At 53.4% G+C, this 21,472-nt stretch overlaps 1 protein-coding gene across 1 annotated transcript in view; it reads left to right on the forward strand.

The window, feature by feature from the left end:
- PCF11 (PCF11 cleavage and polyadenylation factor subunit) overlaps nt 1-4,334 on the forward strand; it is a 33,630-nt gene extending 29,296 nt beyond the window's left edge. Inside the window, exon 16 of the mRNA XM_074217008.1 lies at nt 408-4,334. Coding sequence (XP_074073109.1) covers nt 408-623 — 216 coding nt within the window. The 3' untranslated portion in view covers nt 624-4,334. The remainder of the gene's footprint in view (nt 1-407) is intronic.
- The last annotated feature ends 17,138 nt before the right edge of the window (nt 4,335-21,472 follow it).

A 21,472-nucleotide genomic window follows, 5' to 3' on the forward strand; every position in this document is an offset into this window, starting at 1 on the left:
GACTCCCAAGGCCGGTGCTCTATCCACTGTGCCGCCTAGCCGCCCCAATTCTTGTTTCTTGCTAGTGGTACTAGAGCTGTTTGTCATTTCCTTTTGAAGTTCACTTATTTTTTAAATATGAGGAAACTAAGGCAAACAGAGTTACACAGCTAGTGAGTTTTTGAGGCAGATTTGAACTCAGGATGATGCATCTTCCTGACTTCAGCGTCTCTCCACTGTGCCCCACTTTGTTGCCCAGCCATAGATTAACTGGTACTTATTATAAGTTGCACTTTTGTGAGGACATAAGCAAGATAATGTTAGGTTTTTTCCATCCCCATCACTACAGATTAGGTGTGCATAAGATTTTATAACACTGAATTGTTATAAACTTTATTAATAATTGGGTGATACTCTTACTTTTGTAGACATCTTCATTTGATTGTACACCATCTCCCAGCAAGACACCTGTTGAAAATCCCTTGAATATTATGTTGAACATTGTCAAAAAGGAATTGCAGGAACCCTGTGACAGTTCCAAAGTTAAAGAAGAACCAGTTGATGTTCCACCAGCTTGTACAGATGAGAGTGTAGCTACATCTACTGAAATTAAAACAGAACCTGATACAGTTGAGTCAGTTTAAATAAAATGAGAGGTATGTTTTTCTTAAAAAAAAAAAAAAGGAGCTGCTGTGTTATAGTTGAATCTAGACGGTGAAAAATTTTTATATATGTATATATATATATATATATATATATATCTAAGTATATATATATATAAATTACTTAGCTGAGGCAGGGTCCTTAGCTATCATTTGGTTAATAAATACATTTTAGTATTTGCATTTCCTACTGCCTGCACAGTTTCAGGTGCTCGTTGTGTGAAAGTTCTGTAGATGCGTGCAAATTTAACAAAATGAAATTGTATGTGTAAAATATGTACAATTTTCACTTGTGAAACTGTAAATTATAAATAAAAATATTTTTGCTATCTATGGAGTGTAATGTTTATGCACACCATCAAATAAAAGACAGTGTTTTCTGTACTTTTCATTGGGTGGAATTAAACAGCGACCTCAACATAGACCTTTTTACTTGTAGCCTCCTATGATTAAAAAAGAACAAAAAAAACCAACGAACCTGAAGTTAATTTTCATCCTTCAAAAGGGATTTCAGCACTGCAGGACCTTTCTCAAATAGTAAAGTCTAGATTTCAAAAAAAAAGTTTTAAACTCAACAGGGCAAACTTGCATACATATCCAGATTATTTGGGAAAAAAAAAACAAAACAACAAAAAAAAACCAAAACCCAAACCAAATGTCACTTTGACAGAAACAAATGAAGCAACTTTTTATTCTTAAAAGTGGACACCAGTGCCATCAAGCATTTGATTAACAAGTATATTTAGTAGCTGAAAGTGATTTTTAATGACATTTTTCAAACTAAGCAATTTAAAGGAGATGAACATAACATTTTTTATTTTAAGTCAAAGGGGGGGAAATGTAAGAATGTTCATTTTGAAGCATGGTTAATCTTTTCCTTTGTTGATTTTGACTGGATTAGATGATAAATCAGATACCGTGAGATGTTAATATTCATACATGTAATAAATAGAATGATGAAGTAACAAGTTTGTATCTCTTTATTTCATGAGTGGCTTTAGAATGTATGACTAAATTTTAATTTGTGAATGCTTCATACTTTAAGATACTGTTATAATCTGAATATAAATGAAAATACTAAATTGTGATTAGTTGTGATTGTTTTAAGGGTGGCTCTTAATCTACAAACAAATCTTTTTTATAACCGAAGCTCTTATCCTGAGACCCACAGATCCATCTAGCTTGGGGGGATGGCATCTTATTTCCAGTAGAATTGATTAAATTCTATATATTTCATTGTACACACTGAAAACCAGTCTTAGGAAGAGATGTGGGGCTTCAACAGATTGCCAAAAGGATCCATGACACACAAAAGAGAGTCTTGCCCCCAAATAATTTAACAAACCTCAAAACTCTTGTCCTTGAAACCTTTCTATAGATCATATTACTAGAAAAGGATCTTCAAATATTCTCATTTTAACAAGGTTGTGGAGATTTACTGTTAAACCCATAATTTTTTTTGTCTTTTTAATGAGCAAAACTGAATGATAGCTAGTTCTTAATCAGTGTGTTGTTATAAACCTGGAATCAAAAACCATTATACATTTAGCCAGATTTTAAAGTTTGGTTTAAACCTGGTTTCAAAGTGTGAGGAAAGTTTTTCAATTAGGATGATATCTATGATTTCTTCTGTGGAGACAGCTGAAATACTCCAATATAGTTTAGCATATTAATCTGCAGTTTATAGTCCTAGTGGCCTGGGTTCTGATAAGTTAGGTGACACAATCCAGTACTGTCACTGCTAGAACTCATATCAAACAATTCAAAACAAGTCAGGAATTGCTAGTCAATTTATAATTTGAAAGGATCTTTTTGGTCCCATCTGTCCTCTTTTAACTGTTCCAGTCATAGTAACAATATGTGGTAACCACTGCCAATGGGAAAGATCAGATATAGAACTGTTATAATTTGTACTGAATATTCTTTAATGTGGTTTTTAATTATTTCAGTTCTTCTGCAAACTATTTGTAGTTTTTGATCCTTTTGGAAGATGGCTCCTAATTACATTTGTGTTTAACCTCTATCAGATTTCTTCCTCCTACAAATTGGTAAACACATTCAAGAGTTTTGATCACCTTATTCATGGTCATATACCTAATAGTTGAATCTAGACTTAACTACAAGTCTCTTGGCTATTGTTGTGTTTTCTATCATACCATTCTAATCTAGCTCTAGATTTTATAACTTAATTTAGAAAGGAAAAAAAATTTAATACCTAAAATGAGCTGTCATTCTAGAGTACTACTTTTGCCAATGTGGATTGAAAATCCTTTAATCAAGGTGGTCTATAAGATCTAAAAGAACTGATAACTGATTTCCTGTGTAATTCTATGCAGCTTCCCCAAGTGATGAGCAGACAGTAGGAAATTGTCAAAATTCCAGTGGAAGAGGTCAAAGTTTGTTGTGTCACTGTCCTCATATGTCACCTTGAAACTTAGGGCCATGTTTGACTATTTTTTTTTATTTATTTTTTGCAAGGCAATGGGGTTAAGTGATTTGCCCAAGATCACAAAGCTAGGTAATTGTCTGAGGCTGGCTGGATTTCAACTCAGGTCCTCCTGACTCCAGGGCCAGTGCTCTATCTATCCACTGTGCCACCTAGCCACCCCCCACCATTTTTGACTTTTTCCTCTTCATCCTTTCTCAGATGAACCAGCTACCCAACTGTAACTTTTTTCCCCTCTTATCAAATATTCTTTTCACTATACATCTAGTGCTTCTGGGCACTTTAACCTCTTATATGTGGATTACTATAAGAAAAGCTGTTGTGGCTGGTTGGACTCCTGATTCTCTCCTTTCTGAAACATTCTACAAATAATTGTCAGAGTAATTTCCTTAAATATTGCTGCCATTAATTATATCACTCCTGTAAAAACTCCAGTGGTTCCCTATTTCTTACAGAAAACAAAAACATTAGCCTGGCTTTCTATGCTGCAGTTTGATCTTGAATCTATATTTCAATTAACTCCATACTATTCTCACTTCTACAAAAAAAAGTCTAGTTATGCTAATTTCCAATAACACACAATGCAAGTTATCAACTCTCTTCCTCTTATTTTCCTCACTGAAAATAGAACCTCAGTCCTGGAGGTTTATTGTAGATCATCTAGATCCTGCTTTTAAAGAAAGGAACTGAGGTTTAGTAAAGTGACTTATAGAAGTCACACTAATAAATGATGGCAAAGCCAGAACCACAATATCCATTATTCCAGAGCTCTTATACTACAATGCTATCACATTTTTCTAACATTTCTAGGAGGATGTTCATACTAGCCATTTTGCAAATGAGGAAACAAACAGATTAAGTGATCTGGTCACATAATTGCATCATCTGAAGCTAGATATGGACTCAGGTCTTTGTGACAGTGAATCCTCCTGAGTAGCTGACTCCTAGTTTAATATTCAATTGGCTGTTATGTAGAAGCTGCCAAAGACAGTTGTACAATCCAGGGGAAGTCATTTATCCTTAGGCTCAATTTCTTCATCTCAAAATGGGAATAATATTTAAGTATCCAATATCTAATAATATAGCATAGGATTGTGAGGATCAGATAACGGGTAAAGTGCATTGGCACATAAATCCGAGTTATAGCATGTGTCTAGTACTATGGAGAGTAGGGGATACTAGAGAAATTTTAGTAAAGGACTGGGTTTGTCCTAACATGGTCTCTGCCTATAATGCTTAGGTTCTTATACAAGACTGCAAAAGAAGACAACCATATGTATGGCACTGCTGTTCAGTTGTTTTGTAAGTTGTGGACCATACTCTCCATCTGGTTTTCTTGGCAAAGATGTTGGGAGTGGTTTGCCATTTCCTTCTCCGGTGGCTTAAGGCAAACAAAGGTTATGTGATTTTCCTAGTGTCACATAGCTATTAACTGTCTGAATGCAACATCTGGAAAACTTATCCTTTTTGAGTTCAACTCCAGCCTCATACACTCTGGTAGCTGAGTGATCCGGGGCAAGTCATTTCATAACATTTGCACCAGATTCCACATCTATAAAAACGAGCTGGAGAAAAACAGCAAAATACTCCTAATATCTTTGCCAAGAAAACCCCAAAAGGGGTCACAGCGAGTAGGGGCATGACTGAACAGCTACCTGGCTGCAGGGCCTGAGCTCTATCCTGAACCGAGGTCTCCCGCCTCCAGGTAGGGCCAACACTACAGTTAACAGCTGTGACTTAGTGCCAGCTCCGGCTCTCGAGCTCTTTGTTACACAAAGCCACCTTAATTCTGTCTAGCCTCAATGATTATGTTGCTGTCTTTTTATTGATGTCCATTTTCAACACACACACACACACACACACACACACACACACACACACACACACACACAAGATAACGGGATTTCACCACGGTTCCCCGCCAGGGCCTGGCCGCAGGTGTGAGGGAGGCAGGTGGAGGGGCCCGGAAGCGCTCCGTCAATTCTAGTTTAAATCCTGAGCAAACCTTGGGAAGGGGCCTGAGGGAGCCCCGGGTCCGGAGGCCTGGGGAGGCGCGTCAACTCGTGTTTTCTGACTCCACACTTGGCGGTCCGTCCGTCCATCCGCCCGTCCTCCTGTCTGCCTCCCCCGGCCGGCACAACCTCGTGTTACCCGGGAGGCAAGGCCCCGGGGCGGCGGCTGCCGGGCAGTCCAGAGCCCTTGCCCGGGGGGCCTCTCAGCCCCGCCGCAGGCCCGGCGCCATTAGTTGTGTGGGGCTCGGGCAGTGCGGGCCCCGGACAGTGTGGAGCTCGGACAGTGCGGGGCCCGGACAATGCGGGGGCCCAGACAGTGCGAGTGCTCGGACAGTGCGGGGGCCACGGCAGTGCGGAGCATTGTGGGGGCTGGGCAGTGCGGGCCCCGGACAGTGCTGGCCCTAGACAGTGCGGGGCTCTGGACAGTGGGGACCCCAGACATTGCAGGGGCCCGGATAGTGCGGGGGCCCGGACAGTGAGGGGGCTGGGGCAGTGCGTGGGCCCGGATAGTGCAGGCCTCGGACAGTGTCGGGGCCCGGACAATGCGAGCCCCGGACAGTGGGAGCCCCGAACAGTGCGGGGTCCCAGACAGTGCGGGACTCGGACAGTGGGGTTCCCGGATAGTGCGGGCATCGCACATCTCGAGGGACAAGAAAGTGCGAGACCCAAACAGCGCGAGCCGGGAACAGTGCGGAGTCCCGGATAGTGCGGGTCCCGGACATTGCGAGGGCCTGGACATTGCAAGACCCGAACAGCAGGAGCCCCGAACAGTGCGGGGGTCCCAGAGTGTGTGCGGACCCGAATAGCGTGGGAACCGGACAGTGCGGGGTCCCGGATAGTGCGGAGCGAAGACATTTCGAGGGCCCAGACAGTGCGAGACCCAAGCAGTGCGAGCCGGGAACAATGCGGAGTCCCGGATAGTGCGGAGTCCGGACAGTGCGGGCACCAGACAGTGCGGACCCCCGGACAGTTCGATGTCCCGGATAGTGCGGATGCCTGAACACTGTGGGGGGTCGGACATTACGAGGACCCGGACAGCGCGAGCCCCAAATACTGCGGGGCTCGGTCAGTGTGGGGACCCGAATAGTGCGAGCCGCAGACAGTGTGCGCCCAGGACAGTGCGGGGGTCCGGGCACTGCGGAGTCCAGGGCAGTGTAGGGGCTGGGGCAGTGTGTCGCCAGGACAGTGCGGGCCCCGGACAGTGCAGGGGCTCAGAGAGTGTGGGGACCAGGGCAGTGCAGGGGCTGGAGCAGTGCGGGTCTTGGACAGTGGGGGCCCCGAATAGTGCGAGCCCCGGACAGTGTGGACCCCGGATAGTGTTGGACCGAAATAGTGCGAGCCCCGGACAGTGTGCGCACTGGACAGTGCGGGGGGCCAGGCACTGCGGGGGCCAGGGCAGTGCAGGGGCCGGGGCAGTGTGGCGCCAGAATAGTGCGGGCCACGGACAGTGCAGGGGCTTGGATAGTGCGGGGGCCCGGACAGTGCGGAGCTCGGACATTGCGGGGTCCTGGACAGTATGCGCCCAAGACAGTGCAGGGGTTCCGGGCACTGGGGGCCAAGGCAGGGCAGGGGCCGGGGCAGTGCGGCGCCGGGACAGTGCACGCCCCGGACAGTGCAGGGCTTGGATAGTGCGGGGGCCGGGGCAGTGTGAGGGCCTGGACAGTGTGGAGCTCGTACATTGCGGGGTCCCGGACAGTGCGGAGGACCGGACAGTGTGGGGTTCCGGATAGTGCGGGCGCTAAGACACTGCGGTGTCTGGACAGTGTGGGGTCCGAATAGTGCGAGCCCCGGACAGTGTGCGCCCCGGAGAGTGCGGGGGTCCAGGCACTGCGGGGGCCAGGTCAGTGCATGGGCCGGGGCAGTGGGGCGCCGGAATATTGTGGGCCCCGGATAGTGCAGGGGCTTGGATAGTGCGGGGGCTGGGGCAGTGTGGGGGCCTGGACAGTGTGGAGCTCGGACATTGCGGGGTCCTGCACAGTGCGGGCCCAAGATAGTGCAGGGGGCCAGAAATTGCGGCGTCCCAGACAGTAGGGCCCCGGATAGTGCGCGGCTCGTACACTGTGGGGGCTCGAATACTGCAAGCCGTGGACAGTGTGCGCCCCGTACAGTGCAGGGTTCCAGGCACTGCGGGCCCCCGCACTGTCCGGGACACCTCAATGTCCGAGTTCCACACTGACCGGGCCGCTCACATTGCTCCAGCCCCCACACTATCCAAGCCCCTGCACTGTCCCGGGCCCGCACTGTTCTGGCGCCACACTGCCCCAGCCCCTGCACTGTGCGGACCCCCGCACTGTCCGGTGCTCGCACTATTCGGGCCCAACACTGCCCGCGTCCCGCACTGTCCGGGATCAGCACTGTCCGGGCTCGCACTATTCGGTCCCCCACACTGTCCGGGACCCCGCCCTGTCCGGGGCCCGCATTGTCCCAGCGACACACTGCCCCGGCCCCTGCACTGTCCTGGGCCCACAGTGCCCGGGCCCCCGCACTGTCCTGGGTGCACACTGTCCATGGCTTGCACTATTCGGGTCCCCACATCGACTGGGCTCCGCACTGTTCGGGGCTCGCACTATCCGTGTCCTCGCGATGTCTGAACCCCGCAGTGTCCGCGCGCACGCACGATCCAGGGCCTTGCACTGTCCGAGTCCCCGCACAATTCGGGCCCCGCACTGTCCGGGACGCCCGCACTATTCGGGACGCGCACTGTCTGGGTCCTCGCAATGTCCGGGGCCCTCACTATCCGGGACTCCACATTGTGCCCGGCTCACACTGTTTGGGTCTCGCACTGTCTGTGCTCTCGAAATGTCCGAGACCCGCAATATCTGGGTCCCCGCACTGTCTGTGTCCCGCACTATTCGGCCCCCGCACTGTCCGGGACCCCCACACTGTTCGGGGCTCCCGCTGTTCGGTGCTCGCACTGTACAGGCCCTCGCAATATCCAGGACCCGCACGGCCCCAGCCCCTGCACTGACCTGATCCCCGCACTGTCCGGTCCCCCACACTGTCCAGGATTCCGCAATGTCCGAGCTCCACACTGTCCGGGCCCCCCACACTGCCCCGGCTCCCGCACTATCCAAGCTCCTGCACTGTCCGGGGCCCGCACACACGGCAGTGCAGGGGCTTGGACAGTGAGGGGATCAGGTCAGTGCAGAGGCAGGGGCAGTGCGGGTCCCGGACATTGCGAGGGCCTGGACAGTGCAAGCCCCGAACAGTGCGGGACCCGGATAGTGCGGGGCTCGGACATTTCGAGGGCGCGGACAGGGCGAGACCCAAACACTGCGAGCCCGGGCAGTGCGGGTCCCGAAAGTGCGGATCCCGGACACCACAGCGCCGAAGTGGCGGGGTCCCGAACAGTGCGGGACCCGAATAGTGCTGTGTCCGGGATAGCGTGGAGTCCAGGATAGTGCGGGCGCTCGGACACCGCGGTGCCCGGACAGTGTGGGGTCCGAATAGTGCGAGGCCAGGACAGTGTGCTCCCCGGACAGTGCGGGGGTCCAGGCACTGCGGGGGCCAGGGCAGTGCAGGGGCCAGGGCAGTGGGGCGCCGGAATAGTGAGGGCCCCGGACAGTGCAGGGGCTTGGATAGTGCGGGGGCTGGGGCAGTGTGGGGGCCCGGACAGTGTGGAGCTCGGACATTGTGGGGTCCTGGACAGTGAGCGCCCCGTACAGTGCAGGGTTCCGGGCACTGCGGGCCCCCGCACTGTCCGGGACACCGCAATGTCCGAGCTCCACACTGTCCGGGCCCCTCACATTGCTCCGGCCCCCGCACTATCCAAGCCCCTGCACTGTCCCGGGCCCGCACTGTTCCGGTGCCACACTGCCCCAAACCCTGCACTGTGCAGACCCCCGCACTGTCTGGTGCTCGCACTATTTGGGCCCAACACTGCCCGAGTCCCGCACTGTCCGGGCTCGCACTTTTCGGTCCCCCACACTGTCCGGGACCTGCATTGTCCCAGCGACACACTGCCCCGGCCCCTGCACTGCCCTGAGCCCGTAGTGCCCGGATCCCCGCACTGTCCTGGGCGCACACTCTCCGTGGCTCGCACTATTCGGGCCCACACATTGATTGGGGCCCCGCAGTGTTCGGGGCTCGCACTATCCGGGTCCTCGCGATATCCGAGCCGCAGTGCCCGAGCGCACACACGATCCGGGGTCTTGCACTGTCTGGGCCCCGCACTATTCGGGACCCCCACTGTCCAGGACCCCAGCACTATTCGGGACGCGCACTATCTGGGCCCTCGCAATGTCCCGGACTCTCACTATCCGGGACTCCACATTGTTCCCGGGTCGCACTGTTTGGTCTCGCACTGTCTGTGCCCTCGAAATGTCCGAGACCCGCAATATCTGGGTCCCCGCACTGTCCGTGTCCCGCACTATTTGGGGGTCCCGGCCAGTGCGGGATCCCGGATAGTGCGAGCCGGGGCGTTGCGGGGTCCCGAATAGTGCGGGTCCCGGACACCACGCGCTGAAACGGCTGGGCACGGGACAGTGTGGGGCTCGAACAGTGCGGTGGCTCGAATAGTGCGGTGTCCCGGATAGTGAGAGCGCTCGGGCACTGCGGCGCCTGGACAGTGTGGGGCCGAATAGTGCGATCCCCGGACAGTGTGCGCCCCGGACAGTGAGGGGGCCAGGCACTGCGGGGGCCAGGGCAGTGCACGGACCGGAGCAGTGTGGCACCTGAATAGTGCGGGCCCCGGACATTGCAGGGGCTTGGATAGTGCGGGGGCTAGGGCAGTGTGGGGGCCCGGACAGTGTGGAGTTCGTACATTGCGGGGTCCTGGACAGTGTGCGCCCAAGACAGTGCAGGGGGTCCGGGCACTGAGGGGGCCACGGCAGGGCAGGGGCCGGGGCTGTGCGGCTCCGGGACAGTGCATGCCCTGGACAGTGCAGGGGCTTGGATAGTGCGGGGGCCGGGGCAGTGTGAGGACCTGGACAGTGTGGAGTTCGGACATTGCGGGGTCCCGGACAGTGCGGGGAACCGGACAGTGTGGGGTTCCGGATAGTGCGGGCGCTCGGACACTGCGGGGGCTCGCACATCACGAGGACCCGGACATTGCGGGCTCCCGGACAGAGAAAGCCCCGGATAGTGCACGGCTTGGACAGTGTGGGGGCCCGAATAGTTCGAGCCGCGGACAGTGTGCACCCCGGACAGTGCGGGGGTGTCCGGACACTGCGGGTCCAGGGCAGTGCAGGGGCTGGGGCAGTGTGTCGCTGGGACAATGCGGGCCACGGACAATGCGGGGTCCCGGACATTGTGGGGGACCGAATAGTGTGGGACCCGGACAGTGCAGGATCCCGGACAGTGCGGGGCTCGGACATTTCGAGGGCGCAGACAGTGTGAGACCCAGTGCGAGCCGGGAACAGTGCGAAGTCCCTAATAGTGCGGGTCCCGGACATTGCAAGGGCCCGGATAGCGCACGCCCTGAACAGCGTGGGGTTCCGTTCAGTGCGGGGCCCGAATAGTGCGGGACCCAGGCAGTGCGGAGTCCTGGATAGTCCGGGACATGGTCAGTACAGGGTCCCGGATAGTGCGGGCGCTCGGACACTGCAGTGCGTGTGGGCCCTGGACAGTGCGGGAGCTTGGATAGTGCGGGGGCCAGGGCAGTGGGGGGGGCCCGGACAGTGTGGAGTTCGGACATTGCGGGGTCCTGGACAGTGCGGGCCCAAGATAGTGCAGGGGGCCAGACATTGTGGGGTCCCGGACAGTAGGGCCCCGGATAGTGCGGGGCTCGGACAGTGTGGGGCTCGAATACTGCAAGCCGCTGACAGTGTGCGCCCCGTACAGTGCAGGGTTCCGGGCACTGCGGGACCCCGCACTGTCCGGGACCCCACAATGTCCGAGCTCCACACTGTCCGGGCCTCTCACATTGCTCCGGCCCCACACTATCCAAGCCCCTGCACTGTGCCGGGCCCGCACTGTTCCGGCGCCACACTGCCCCAGCCCCTGCACTGTGCAGACCCCCGCACTGTCCGGTGCTCGCACTATTCGGGCCCAACACGGCCCGAGGTCCGCACTGTCCGGGACCCGCACCATCCGGACTCGCACTATTCGGTCCCCCCACACTGTCCGGGGCCCCGCCCTGTCCGGGGCCTGCATTGTCCCAGCGACACACTGCCCCGCCCCTGCACTGCCCTGGGCCCACAGTGCCAGGACCCCCGCACTGTCCTGGGCACACACTGTCCGCGGCTCGCACTATTCGGGCTCCCAATAGACCGGGCTCCGCACTGTTCGGGGCTCGCACTGTCCGGGTCCTCGCGACGTCCGAACCCCGCAGTGTCCGAGCGCCCACACGATCCGGCGCCTTGCACTGTCCAGCCCCCCGCACTATTCGGGCCCCGTACTGTCAGGGACACCGCAGCTATTCGCGATGCGCGCTGTCTGGGCCCTCGCAATGTCCGGGTCCCTCACTATCCGGGACTCCACATTCTTCCCGGCTCGTACTGTTTGGGTCTCGCACTGTCTGTGCCCTCGAAATGTCCGAGACCCGCAATATCTGGGCCCCCGCACTGTCCGTGTCCCGCACTATTTGGGCCCCGCACTGTTCGGTGCTTGCACTGTACAGGCCCTCGCAATATCCGGGACCCGCAGTGCCCCAGCCCCTGCACTGACCTGATCCCCGCACTGTCCGGTCCCCACACTGTCCAGGACCCCACAATGTCCGAGCTCCACACTGTCTGGTCCCCCCACACTGCCCCGGCCCCCGCACTATCCAAGTTCCTGCACTGTCCGGGGCCCACCACATGGCAGTGCAGGGGCTTGGACAGTGAGGGGATCAGGTCAGTGCAGGGGCTGGGGCAGTGCGGGTCCCGGACATTGCGAGGGCCTGGACAGCGCAAGCCCCGGACAGGGGGGTCCCCGAAATGTGCGGGACCCGGATAGTGCGGGACCCGGATAGTACGGGGCTCTGACATTTCGAGGGCGTGGACAGGGCGAGGCCCAAACACTGCGAGCCGGGGCAGTGCAGGGTCCCGTATAGTGCGGACCCCGGACAATGCACGCCCCGAATGTCGGGGGCCCCGGACAGTGATGGATCCGAATAGTGCGGGACCCGGATCGTGCGGAGTCCCGGATAGTGCGGGCGCTCGGACACTGCGGTGCGAGCCCCAGACAGTGCGGGGGTCCGGGCACTGCTGGGGCCAGGGCATTGCAGGGGCTGGGGCAGTGTGGCACCGGAACTGTGCGGTCCCCGGACAGTGCTGGGGCTTGGATAGTGCGGGGGCCGGAGCAGTGTGAGGGGCCCAGACAGTGTGGAACTCGGGCATTGCGGGGTCCTGGACAGTGTGGGGGCCCGAATAGTGTGGGACCCGGACAGTGTGGGATCCCGGATATTGCGGGGCTCGGACATTTCGAGGGCACGGACAGTGCGAGACCCAAACAGCGCGAGCCAGGAACAGTGCGGAATCCCGGATAGTGCGGGACCCAAACCGTGTGGGGTCCCGGATATTGCGGGGCCCAGATAGTGCGGGGTCTCGGATAGTGCGGGCGCTCGGACACCACGGGGTCGAGCATTGCAAGGGCCCGGACATTGCGAGCCCCGAATAGTGCGTGGCTCGGTCAGTATGGGGGCCGAATAGTGCGAGCCGCGGACAGTGTGCGCCCAGGACAGTGCGGGGGTCCGGGCACTGCGGGGGCCAGGGCAGTGTAGGGGCCGGGACAGTGCGGGCCCTGGACAGTGCGGGGGGCCGGACAGTGCGGGTCTTGGACACTGTGGGGGCCCGCATTGTGCGAGCCCCGGACAGTGGGGTCACCGGACAGTGCGGATGCGGACAGTGTGGGGCCCGAATAGTGCGAGTCCCGGACAGTGCGGGGGTCTGGGCACTGCGTGGTCCAGGGCAGTGCAGGGGCTGGGGCAGTGTGGTGCCGGAACGGTGCAGGCCCCGGACAGTGCAGGGGCTTGGATAGTGCGGGGGCCGGGGCAGTGTGGGGGGCCCAGACAGTGTGGAGCTCAGACATTGTGGGGTCCTGGACAGTGCGGGCCCAAGATAGTGCAGGGGGCCAGACATTGTGGGGTCCCGGACAGTAGGGCCCCGGATAGTGCGGGGCTCGGACAGTGTGGGGGCTCGAATACTGCAAGCCGCAGACAGTGTGCGCCCCGGACAGTGCAGGGTTCCGGGCACTGCGGGCCCCCGCACTGTCCGGGACACCGCAATGTCCGAGCTCCACACTGTCCGGGCCCCTCACATTGCTCCGGCCCCCGCACTATCCAAGCCCCTGCACTGTCCCGGGCCCACACTGTTCCGGTGCCACACTGCCCCACCCCCTGCACTGTGCGGACCCCCGCACTGTCCGGGGCTCGCACTATTCGGAAATACACCGATCGAGCCCCCCACACTGTTTGGGCTCGCACTGTCCGGGCCCCTGCAAACGGCCAAGCGCCACGGCGCCCCCGAGCGCCCGCACTATCCGGGACCCCGCACCGCCCTGCACCTGCACTATCCGGGACTCCGCACTGCCTTGTCCCCGCACTATTCGGGTCCGGCACTGTCCGGGACCCGCGGTATTAGGGACTCCGCACTGTTCCCGGTTCGCACTGGGCCTCACACTGTGCGCCCTCGAAATGTCCGCGCCCCGCACTATCTGGGATCCTGCACTGTCCGGATCCCACACTATTCGGTCCCCCACACTGTGCGGGACCCCGCACTGTCCGGGGCCCGCATTGTCCCAGCAACACACTGCCCCGGCCCCTGCACTGTCCGCGACTCGCACTATTCGGGCCCCACACTGACTGAGCTCCGCGCTGGTCGGGGCTCGCACTATCCGGGTCCTCGTGATGTCCGAGCCCCGCAGTGTCCGAGCGCCCGCACGATCCGGGGCCGTGCACTGTCCGGGCCCCATACTGTCCTGGCCCCCGCACTATTCGGGATGCGCACCGTCTGGGCCCTCGCAATATCCCGGACCCGCACTGCCCCAGCCCCTGCACTGACCTGATCCCCGCACTGTCCGGTCCCCCACAGTGTCCCGGACCCCTCAATATCCGAGCTCCACACTGTCCGGGCCCTTCACACTGCCCCGGCCCCTGCACTATCCAAGCTCCTGCCCTGTTCTGGCCCCCGTAGTGTCCGGACCCCCGCACTGTCCGGGGCGCACACTGTCCGGGGCTCGCACTATTCGGGAACCACAAGTCCGAGCCCCGCACTATCCGGGGCCCTACTGTCCGGGACCCCGCAATGTCTGGCCCCCTGCACTATCTTGGGCCCGCACTGTCCAGGACCCCGCAATGTCCGAGCTCCACACTGTCTGGGCCCCCCACACTGCCCTGGCCCCCGCACTATCCAAGCCCCTGCACTGTCCGGGGCCCGCACTGTTGTGGCGCCACACTGCCCCGGCCCCTGCACTTCCCTGGCCCCCGCAGTGCCTGGACCCCCGCACTGTCTGGGGCCCGCACCGTGCGGGGGCCTTGACAGTGCGGGGCTTGGACAGTGCGGGGGCCGGGGCAGTGTGGGGGGCCCGGACAGTGTGGAGCTTGGACATTGCAGGGGCCCGGACAGTGTGGGCCCCGGAGAGTGCGGGGAGTCGGACAGTGCCCCGGACAGTGTGCGCCCCGGACAGTGCGGGGTGCGGGGGTCCGGACACTGCGGGGGCCAGAACAGGGCAGGAGCTTGGATAGTGCGGGGGCTGGGGCAGTGCGGGCCTTGGACAGTGTGGAGCTCGGGCAGTGCGGGCCCCGGACAGTGCGGGGAGTCGGACAGTGCGGAGCTCGGACAGTGCGGGGCCCCGGACAGTGCGGGGCCCCGAACAGTGCGGGGGCTGGGGCAGTGCGGGGGCCTGGACAGTGTAGGGTCAGACATAGCGGACTTCAGGGAGGGGCGGCACGTGGGGGGGGCTAGGGCGGGGCGTGCGCGGGGGGGGCGGGACTCCGGAAGAGTAGCCGGGCTTGGCGGAAGCGGAAGTGACGCGCCGCCGCGGGCGTTTACCGCCTGCCGAGCCGAGCCGCCCCCTCCGGCCGTGTCGGGGCAGCGGAAGGCTGAAAGCTGGAAACCAAAGGCGGAGACAGAGACTGCAGCGGCGCCCAGGGCTGCTGGGGGGCGTCTCGGTGGCCTCAGGGGCGCCCCGCGCCCGCGGCCTCGGCCGCCTCCGTCACGCTCACGGCCGTCTCGAGTGAGTGCGTCCCGCCGGCGGCGCTGCCTTCCGGGAGGCAGAGGGTTAACCGCCCCGGGGCGCCGCCGCGCCGCCCTGTCCCCGGCGCTTCCCCTCCCCCGCGGGGCTGAGGCGCCGCCGCAGACCCCGCCCCTCCTGCAGCGCCCCCTGGAGGCCACAGCGCGCCCATGTCCGTGTGCGGAGTTTGTACATGAGGACCGCCCCTGTGTGCGTTGGGCTTTGTACATCACTTTTAGGGTTTGCTTTGGTTTTGGTTTTTGCAAGGCAAACGGGGTTGAGTGGCTTGCCCAAGGCCACACGGCTAGGTCATTATGAAGTGTCTGAGGCCGGATTTGAACCCGGGTCCTCCTGACTCCAGGCCGGTGCGCTATCCACCGCGCCACCTCGCCGCCCCATGTGCATCACTCTTAGTTTTTTCTCTACTATATTAGTCATATTGTGAAAGAAGACAGAGACTCAAAGGCTTAACAAACACGAATTCCTGAAAGTCAGTGACCATTTCTCCGTGCTGAGCACTTTTTTTAGCACAAAGAAGCGCCAAAGACAAATCCCACTCCAAAGTCACTCATGGGGCGGCTGGGTGGCGCGGTGGATAGCGCACCGGCCCTGGAGTCAGGAGGCCTGAGTTCAAATCCGGCCTCAGACACTTTAACAATCGCCTAGCTGTGTGGCTTTGGACAAGTCACTTAACCCTATTGCCTAGCAAAAAAAAATTAAGAAAGGTAACTCGCAATTTACTAGGGAAATAACATACAGAAAAAAAAAAGTCTGCAAAGGAAACCTATATGGGATAATTTGGAAATAATCAGCAGAGATCAGGAAAGGCCTCTTGTAGAAGTTGGAATTCTAGTGGAGGCTTGAAAGAAACCAGTAGGTAGACACGTGGAAAGAGAAAATTCCAGGAATGAAAACCATACACAGGAGTTAGAAGACAGGACAGTCTTGTTCCAGCAACAAGGAGGCTAGTGTCATTTTTAATTAGCCGACTAAGAATTTTCTTTGGTATTCAAATGATGAAATCAGAACTTTTGTTGATTATGTACGTATATGATAGAGGATCAGCTTTGGAGTCCAGAAGTTCTGGATTTAAGACTCTTAACTTTGACACTGACTAGTAGTGTCTCAGGGATCCAGGTAAGACTATAAATTATAGATGATTTACCCATCTATTTGCATCGATAAGAGGGAATTTGCACACTAGAGGTTGATTCCCTATATTGATTAACTTGTTAAAGTTTCTAGTCTTAGGGGAGGCAACATGCCAGTCACTGAGAACAAGTGAGCTATCTGCAGGATTAATGGGAAAGGATCTACAAAGGGGAGGTATTAGGGAAGACCAAATGTAGACTATGGGATTATACATAGGATTTAAAGGAAGCCAGGGAGGTCAAGAGAGTGAGATGAGGAGGGGAGGAATTCCAGATATGGGAATTACAGACAATTTACATGCTGAATGAGGTACAAGAAGGAGGCTTGTATCACTGGATCACAGACTGTGCAGCTGAGTGACATGTAAGAATACTGGAAGGGTAGGTGGGGGCCCCATTATAAAGAGCTTTGAATGCCCACCAGAGGAAAGTGATAAAAGAATCCATGAAATTTATGGAATGGAGGTGATGTGTTATCATTAGATTTGTGATTTTGGAAGATCAGTCTGAAAAGTTAGGAGTAGGAAGAGACTTGTGTCAAGGAGACCAGTCACCAGTGTAATAGTCTAGGTATGATGAAGTGATTGGATCTTTTTTTTTTTAGGTTTTTGCAAGGCAAATGGGGTTAAGTGGCTTCCCCAAGGCCACACAGCTAAGTAGTTATTAAGTGTCTGAGACCGGATATGAACCCAGGTACTCCTGACTCCAGAGTCACTGCACCACCTAGCCACCCTGAAGTGATCAGATCTTGAACCAATATTGTAGCAGTGTCAGAGGAGAGAATGGGTCTTATAAATGATTTAATATTTTATGTGTAAAATTATAAGACTTTGCTATGCATTTGATATGGGGAGTGAGAGTAGAATTTGAATGATGCATAAGTTTCAAGCCTAATCGACTGGGAAGATGGTGGTCCCCCTAAGATGATAAAGGACTATAATAGGGGAGTTTGAGAAAGGGGTGAAAGGTTTGGAGGTAAAGATAATGAATTTAGATCTGGATATGTTGAATTGACTGTCTAATAGGCAATTAGAAATGAGAGTTGAATAATTAATACTGAATATGTAGATCTGAGAATCATCAGCAAGAGGGATGGATAATAATTGAATCCATGGAAGTTAATCACCAAATGAAATAATATTGAGGGATATGAGAAAAAGAGCCTAGAAAAGAGCTCCATGGTACAGACAGTGAACATGACCTGGATGAAAACCCAGGAAAGGAGACTGAGAAGGAGCAGTCACATAGGAAGAAAACCAGTCTTGAGTAGTATGATAGAAACCCAGAGATAAGAGAGTATAAAGGAAGTAAGAGTGATCAACTATTAAAGGCTGCAGAGAGATAAAAAAGGATGGAAGATTGAGAAAAGGACATTAGATTTGGCAGTTAAGAACTTTGGGGACAGCTTTGAGGTGTGATGCCAGATTGTAGAGAGATAAGAAGAAAGTATGAGTAAAGGAAATGAAGGTGTCATTCAGCCTTTCCAAGAAATGTAATCACAAAAGAGAAGAAAGATATGAGATGTTATCAGGAATTGGTGGACAAGTGAGGTTTTTGAGCATGGAGGAGACATGGGCATGTTTGTAAGCAATATATAAACAAGTAGACAGGGAGAGTTTGAAGATTAATGAGAGTGGAGATGAGAAAGAGGACATTATAGTGGGTGGAATGAGATCCTTTATGCAGGTTAAGGGGTTTGCTTGGCAAGGAGAAGACATTCTCATATGTGATAGGGTTGAAAGAAGACATAGTGGCAGTAGACATCCAGATACTGTAAGAAAAGAAGATGAGAAGAACAGGCCTGCTTTCTTGCTTTCTTGTTTTTATTTTTGACAAGGCAATCACAGCTAAGCAATTACTAAGTGTCTGAGGATGGATTTGAACGCCTGTCCTCCTGACTCCAGGGCCAATATTATATTCATTGTCACCTAGCTACCTCTTGGCCTTAATTTTTTTTCAATGAAATATAAAGTAAGGTTCTCAGCTGAGAAGGTTGGGAAAGGGATTCTTGAGAGATTTGAGGCAGTCTGAAAAGGTTTGGAGAAGTCGCTGTGGTGAGTTAATGAATTATTTTAGGGAGAAATAAAAAGTATTGCCTTGCTGCGGCAAGGACTCGACTGAAGTTATGAAACCTAAATTTGTGATAGACTCAACAAGATTTTGTGGGTTTTCTTTTTCATTCAACCTCAAGTGAGTGGGAGTCAAGGTAGTGAATAGTGGGAGTAATCTATGGTTTAGATTTGATAGAAATAGATTAGTAATAGGAAAAAGGGTCAAGGAACTTGAGAGATGAGGACAATAATATAGAGCTGAATGAGTTTACCAAAGGATCAAGTTAAAGAATAGGGAAAAGAATATAGAGTTCAGGAGTGATAGCCTGGGGAAAAAATTAGTGTGGGAGGGATTGGACTCTATGGAGGTTGAAAAGCAGGGTTGGGGCTGTGAGGCAGAGCAAGAGGTGAAATGATGAGATTGTTACAAGATATGGGAATTTCAGAGTTCATGAAGATGAAGGTGATACATTTGTGGGTGATAGCAAGATTAAGGATATGACTGTCTCCTTGTAAATTGGGGTGGGGGGAGACAGAGTACATGGGTATTTCAGAGGGAGTATCATTTTGTGTATTGAAGTTTCCTGCTATTAGGACAAGAGTTGGGGGAGAGAGAAGATTGTGACATAAATACTGAACATTCACTGAAGAAACTAGAGGATTCATGTCCAGAATTTCAGTGTGGTAATAGATAAGGTTTGAGTGAACCACAGTGGAAGAGAGGTTCCCAAATGATGACAAAGGAAGTATCTGTCAGAAACAATAGGAAACAAGGGCAATTCCATCAGTGACTGGGGGAAGTGAAACAATGCTGGAGAGGGTAGCTATTAGGAACCTGGTCCCATGGAGTAGGCACAATTTGAAAATTCCTTTTCTTCAAGAGACTTACCTGTGTAGTTTGACCCCTCAATATTTGGTTATCTAAAGCCTCTGGTCCTAGCTTCCTCATGTAGAATCATATTCATAAAAAATAGAGTCTTACAGAGACCAAAAAAAAAAAAGGTGGTACTTTATTGTTTTCATCAAATTACTAATGGAACCAGGTCTAGTCATCATTTCTATGCTCTCCAGTTGAGCATACTATTTCTTAGAGATAAGGGTATGAGTTGAGCCACTAAATCTAGGTTGTGTTGTTATCACACTACCCCACACCCTGACCACCCCATTACAGTCTGTGTCCAAACTGGAACAGCACAACAGCATAATCATAGGTTCGTGCAAATGCACCCCTTGTCCCCCGGTCACTTTTTCCCAGGGAACTTATTATAAGCCAGGCTGAAGGGTTAACTATCTTGGAGCTCAGACTTCTGCAACTGCAAGGCTTCTGGGAATATACCCAATCCCTGCTCCATGCCTTTCCCCACTTGGTTTCTGCACACTCCTGGATCAGTGTGTAAATAAGCATTTCCTTCCTTCATTACTCAGAAATACACAGTTCTCAAGAAACCTAGAATGAAGTTTGGTAAGTATTTGTTCAATCATGCCCAGCTCTTTTGAGACTCCATTTGGGGTTTTGGCATTTTTTTTGGCATTTCCATCTCCAGCTCATTTTACTGATGAGGAAACTGAGGCAGTTCTGTTTGTTAAGTGATTTCCCTAGGATCACATGCTAGTAAGTGTCTGAGGCCAGATTTGAACTCAAAAAGATGAGTCTTCCTGACTCCAAGCTTGGCACTCTCTCTCCCCACTGAATCACCTGGCTTCCCTGTAGGTCAGATGTGGGCATAAATAAACTAAACTACACAGTTGACTGCCAAATAACAGAGTAATGTCTCCCCCACAAAACTTTAGACTCCAGGAGAACAGAGGCCAGGTAACATACCTGTCTTGTAACCTGGCAGCACCGGGGCTAATGAAGTGATACTAAGTAGGTTCCTGAAAACTATCAGTTGTTTTCTCCTTTGTCCAGCTTGAGATTCTTAAGCAAGACGTTCTCTCCATGTGATTTCTTATCATTCTCTTCTGTTTAGATCTGCTTCCCTCAGTCCATCCAGAGCACAACAGGTGGAAGTCACTTGGAATATGATATGCTGCACAGCATACAGGATGGAGAGCTCATGTGAATAGATGGGTGGATTGCTTTAGTTTGATGTGACCCCCTTAACATTCCTCCTCAGAAAGAGAGCTATTGGAAAGCCTTGAAAGCTACCAGAGCAAGGAACCATTCATTCATTCATTCATTTGTTCATCCATCTACCCATCCATCCATTCAATAAATAGTTTTCAAGTACCTACTATGAGCCAGGCAGGGTGCTAAACACCAGAGATAACAAAGACCAAGACAGCCCCTTCCTTCAGGGAACTTCTGATCTAATAGGGAAAACAATAGGCAAACAGATGCATCCTAAAGTCATATCCAGGGTAGAGAGGGAAGATCTGGTATTAAAAGGAGAGGGGAAAACTTCCTGGAGAAGGTGAAACTGGGGAGGTCAGTGGTTGGAGCAGAAGAGGATGGGTGGCCCAGGCCTGGAGGACAGCCAGAGAAAATACCCCAAGCTAAGAGATAAAAGATCTTGTTCATGGATCAGCTAGGAAGGCAGGATCACTGTACCAAAGAGAACATGTCAAGGATTCATATCCCTCTGATATTTTGAAGTGCTAGGCTCATCAGTAAGTCCTTTTACTTCATTGAGGATCCTTGTAGTAACTACCATCAAATGAGGTCAGCTCTATGAAACCTGTAAGTCTTCCAGAATCATAACTGGAGTTTAGGGCATCATTTAATCTAACACTTAAAAGCACAAGTCCTACGTACCATATTTATTTAAACAGTGGGTAGCTAGGCGGCACAGTAGATAAGAGTACTAGCCCTGGAGTCAGGAGGAACCGAGTTCAGATCCTAACCTCAGATACTTAACCACTTGTCTGACCTTGAGCAAGTCACTTAACCCTGATTGCCTCACATCCAGGGCCATTTTCAGTCTTCCTGATTGATATCTGGCCACTGAATCCAGATGACTTCAAGAGAAAGTGAGGCTAGTGACTTAACACAGCAGCCGCCTCACTCAAATCCAATTCATGTGCTTGTCCTGGCATCACTTCCCTGATGTCATGGATTTCTTGTAGAATGAAAGATAAA

The sequence above is a fragment of the Macrotis lagotis genome, chromosome 1 (assembly GCF_037893015.1).
Source record: "Macrotis lagotis isolate mMagLag1 chromosome 1, bilby.v1.9.chrom.fasta, whole genome shotgun sequence".
In the NCBI taxonomy this organism is placed as follows: domain Eukaryota; kingdom Metazoa; phylum Chordata; class Mammalia; order Peramelemorphia; family Peramelidae; genus Macrotis; species Macrotis lagotis.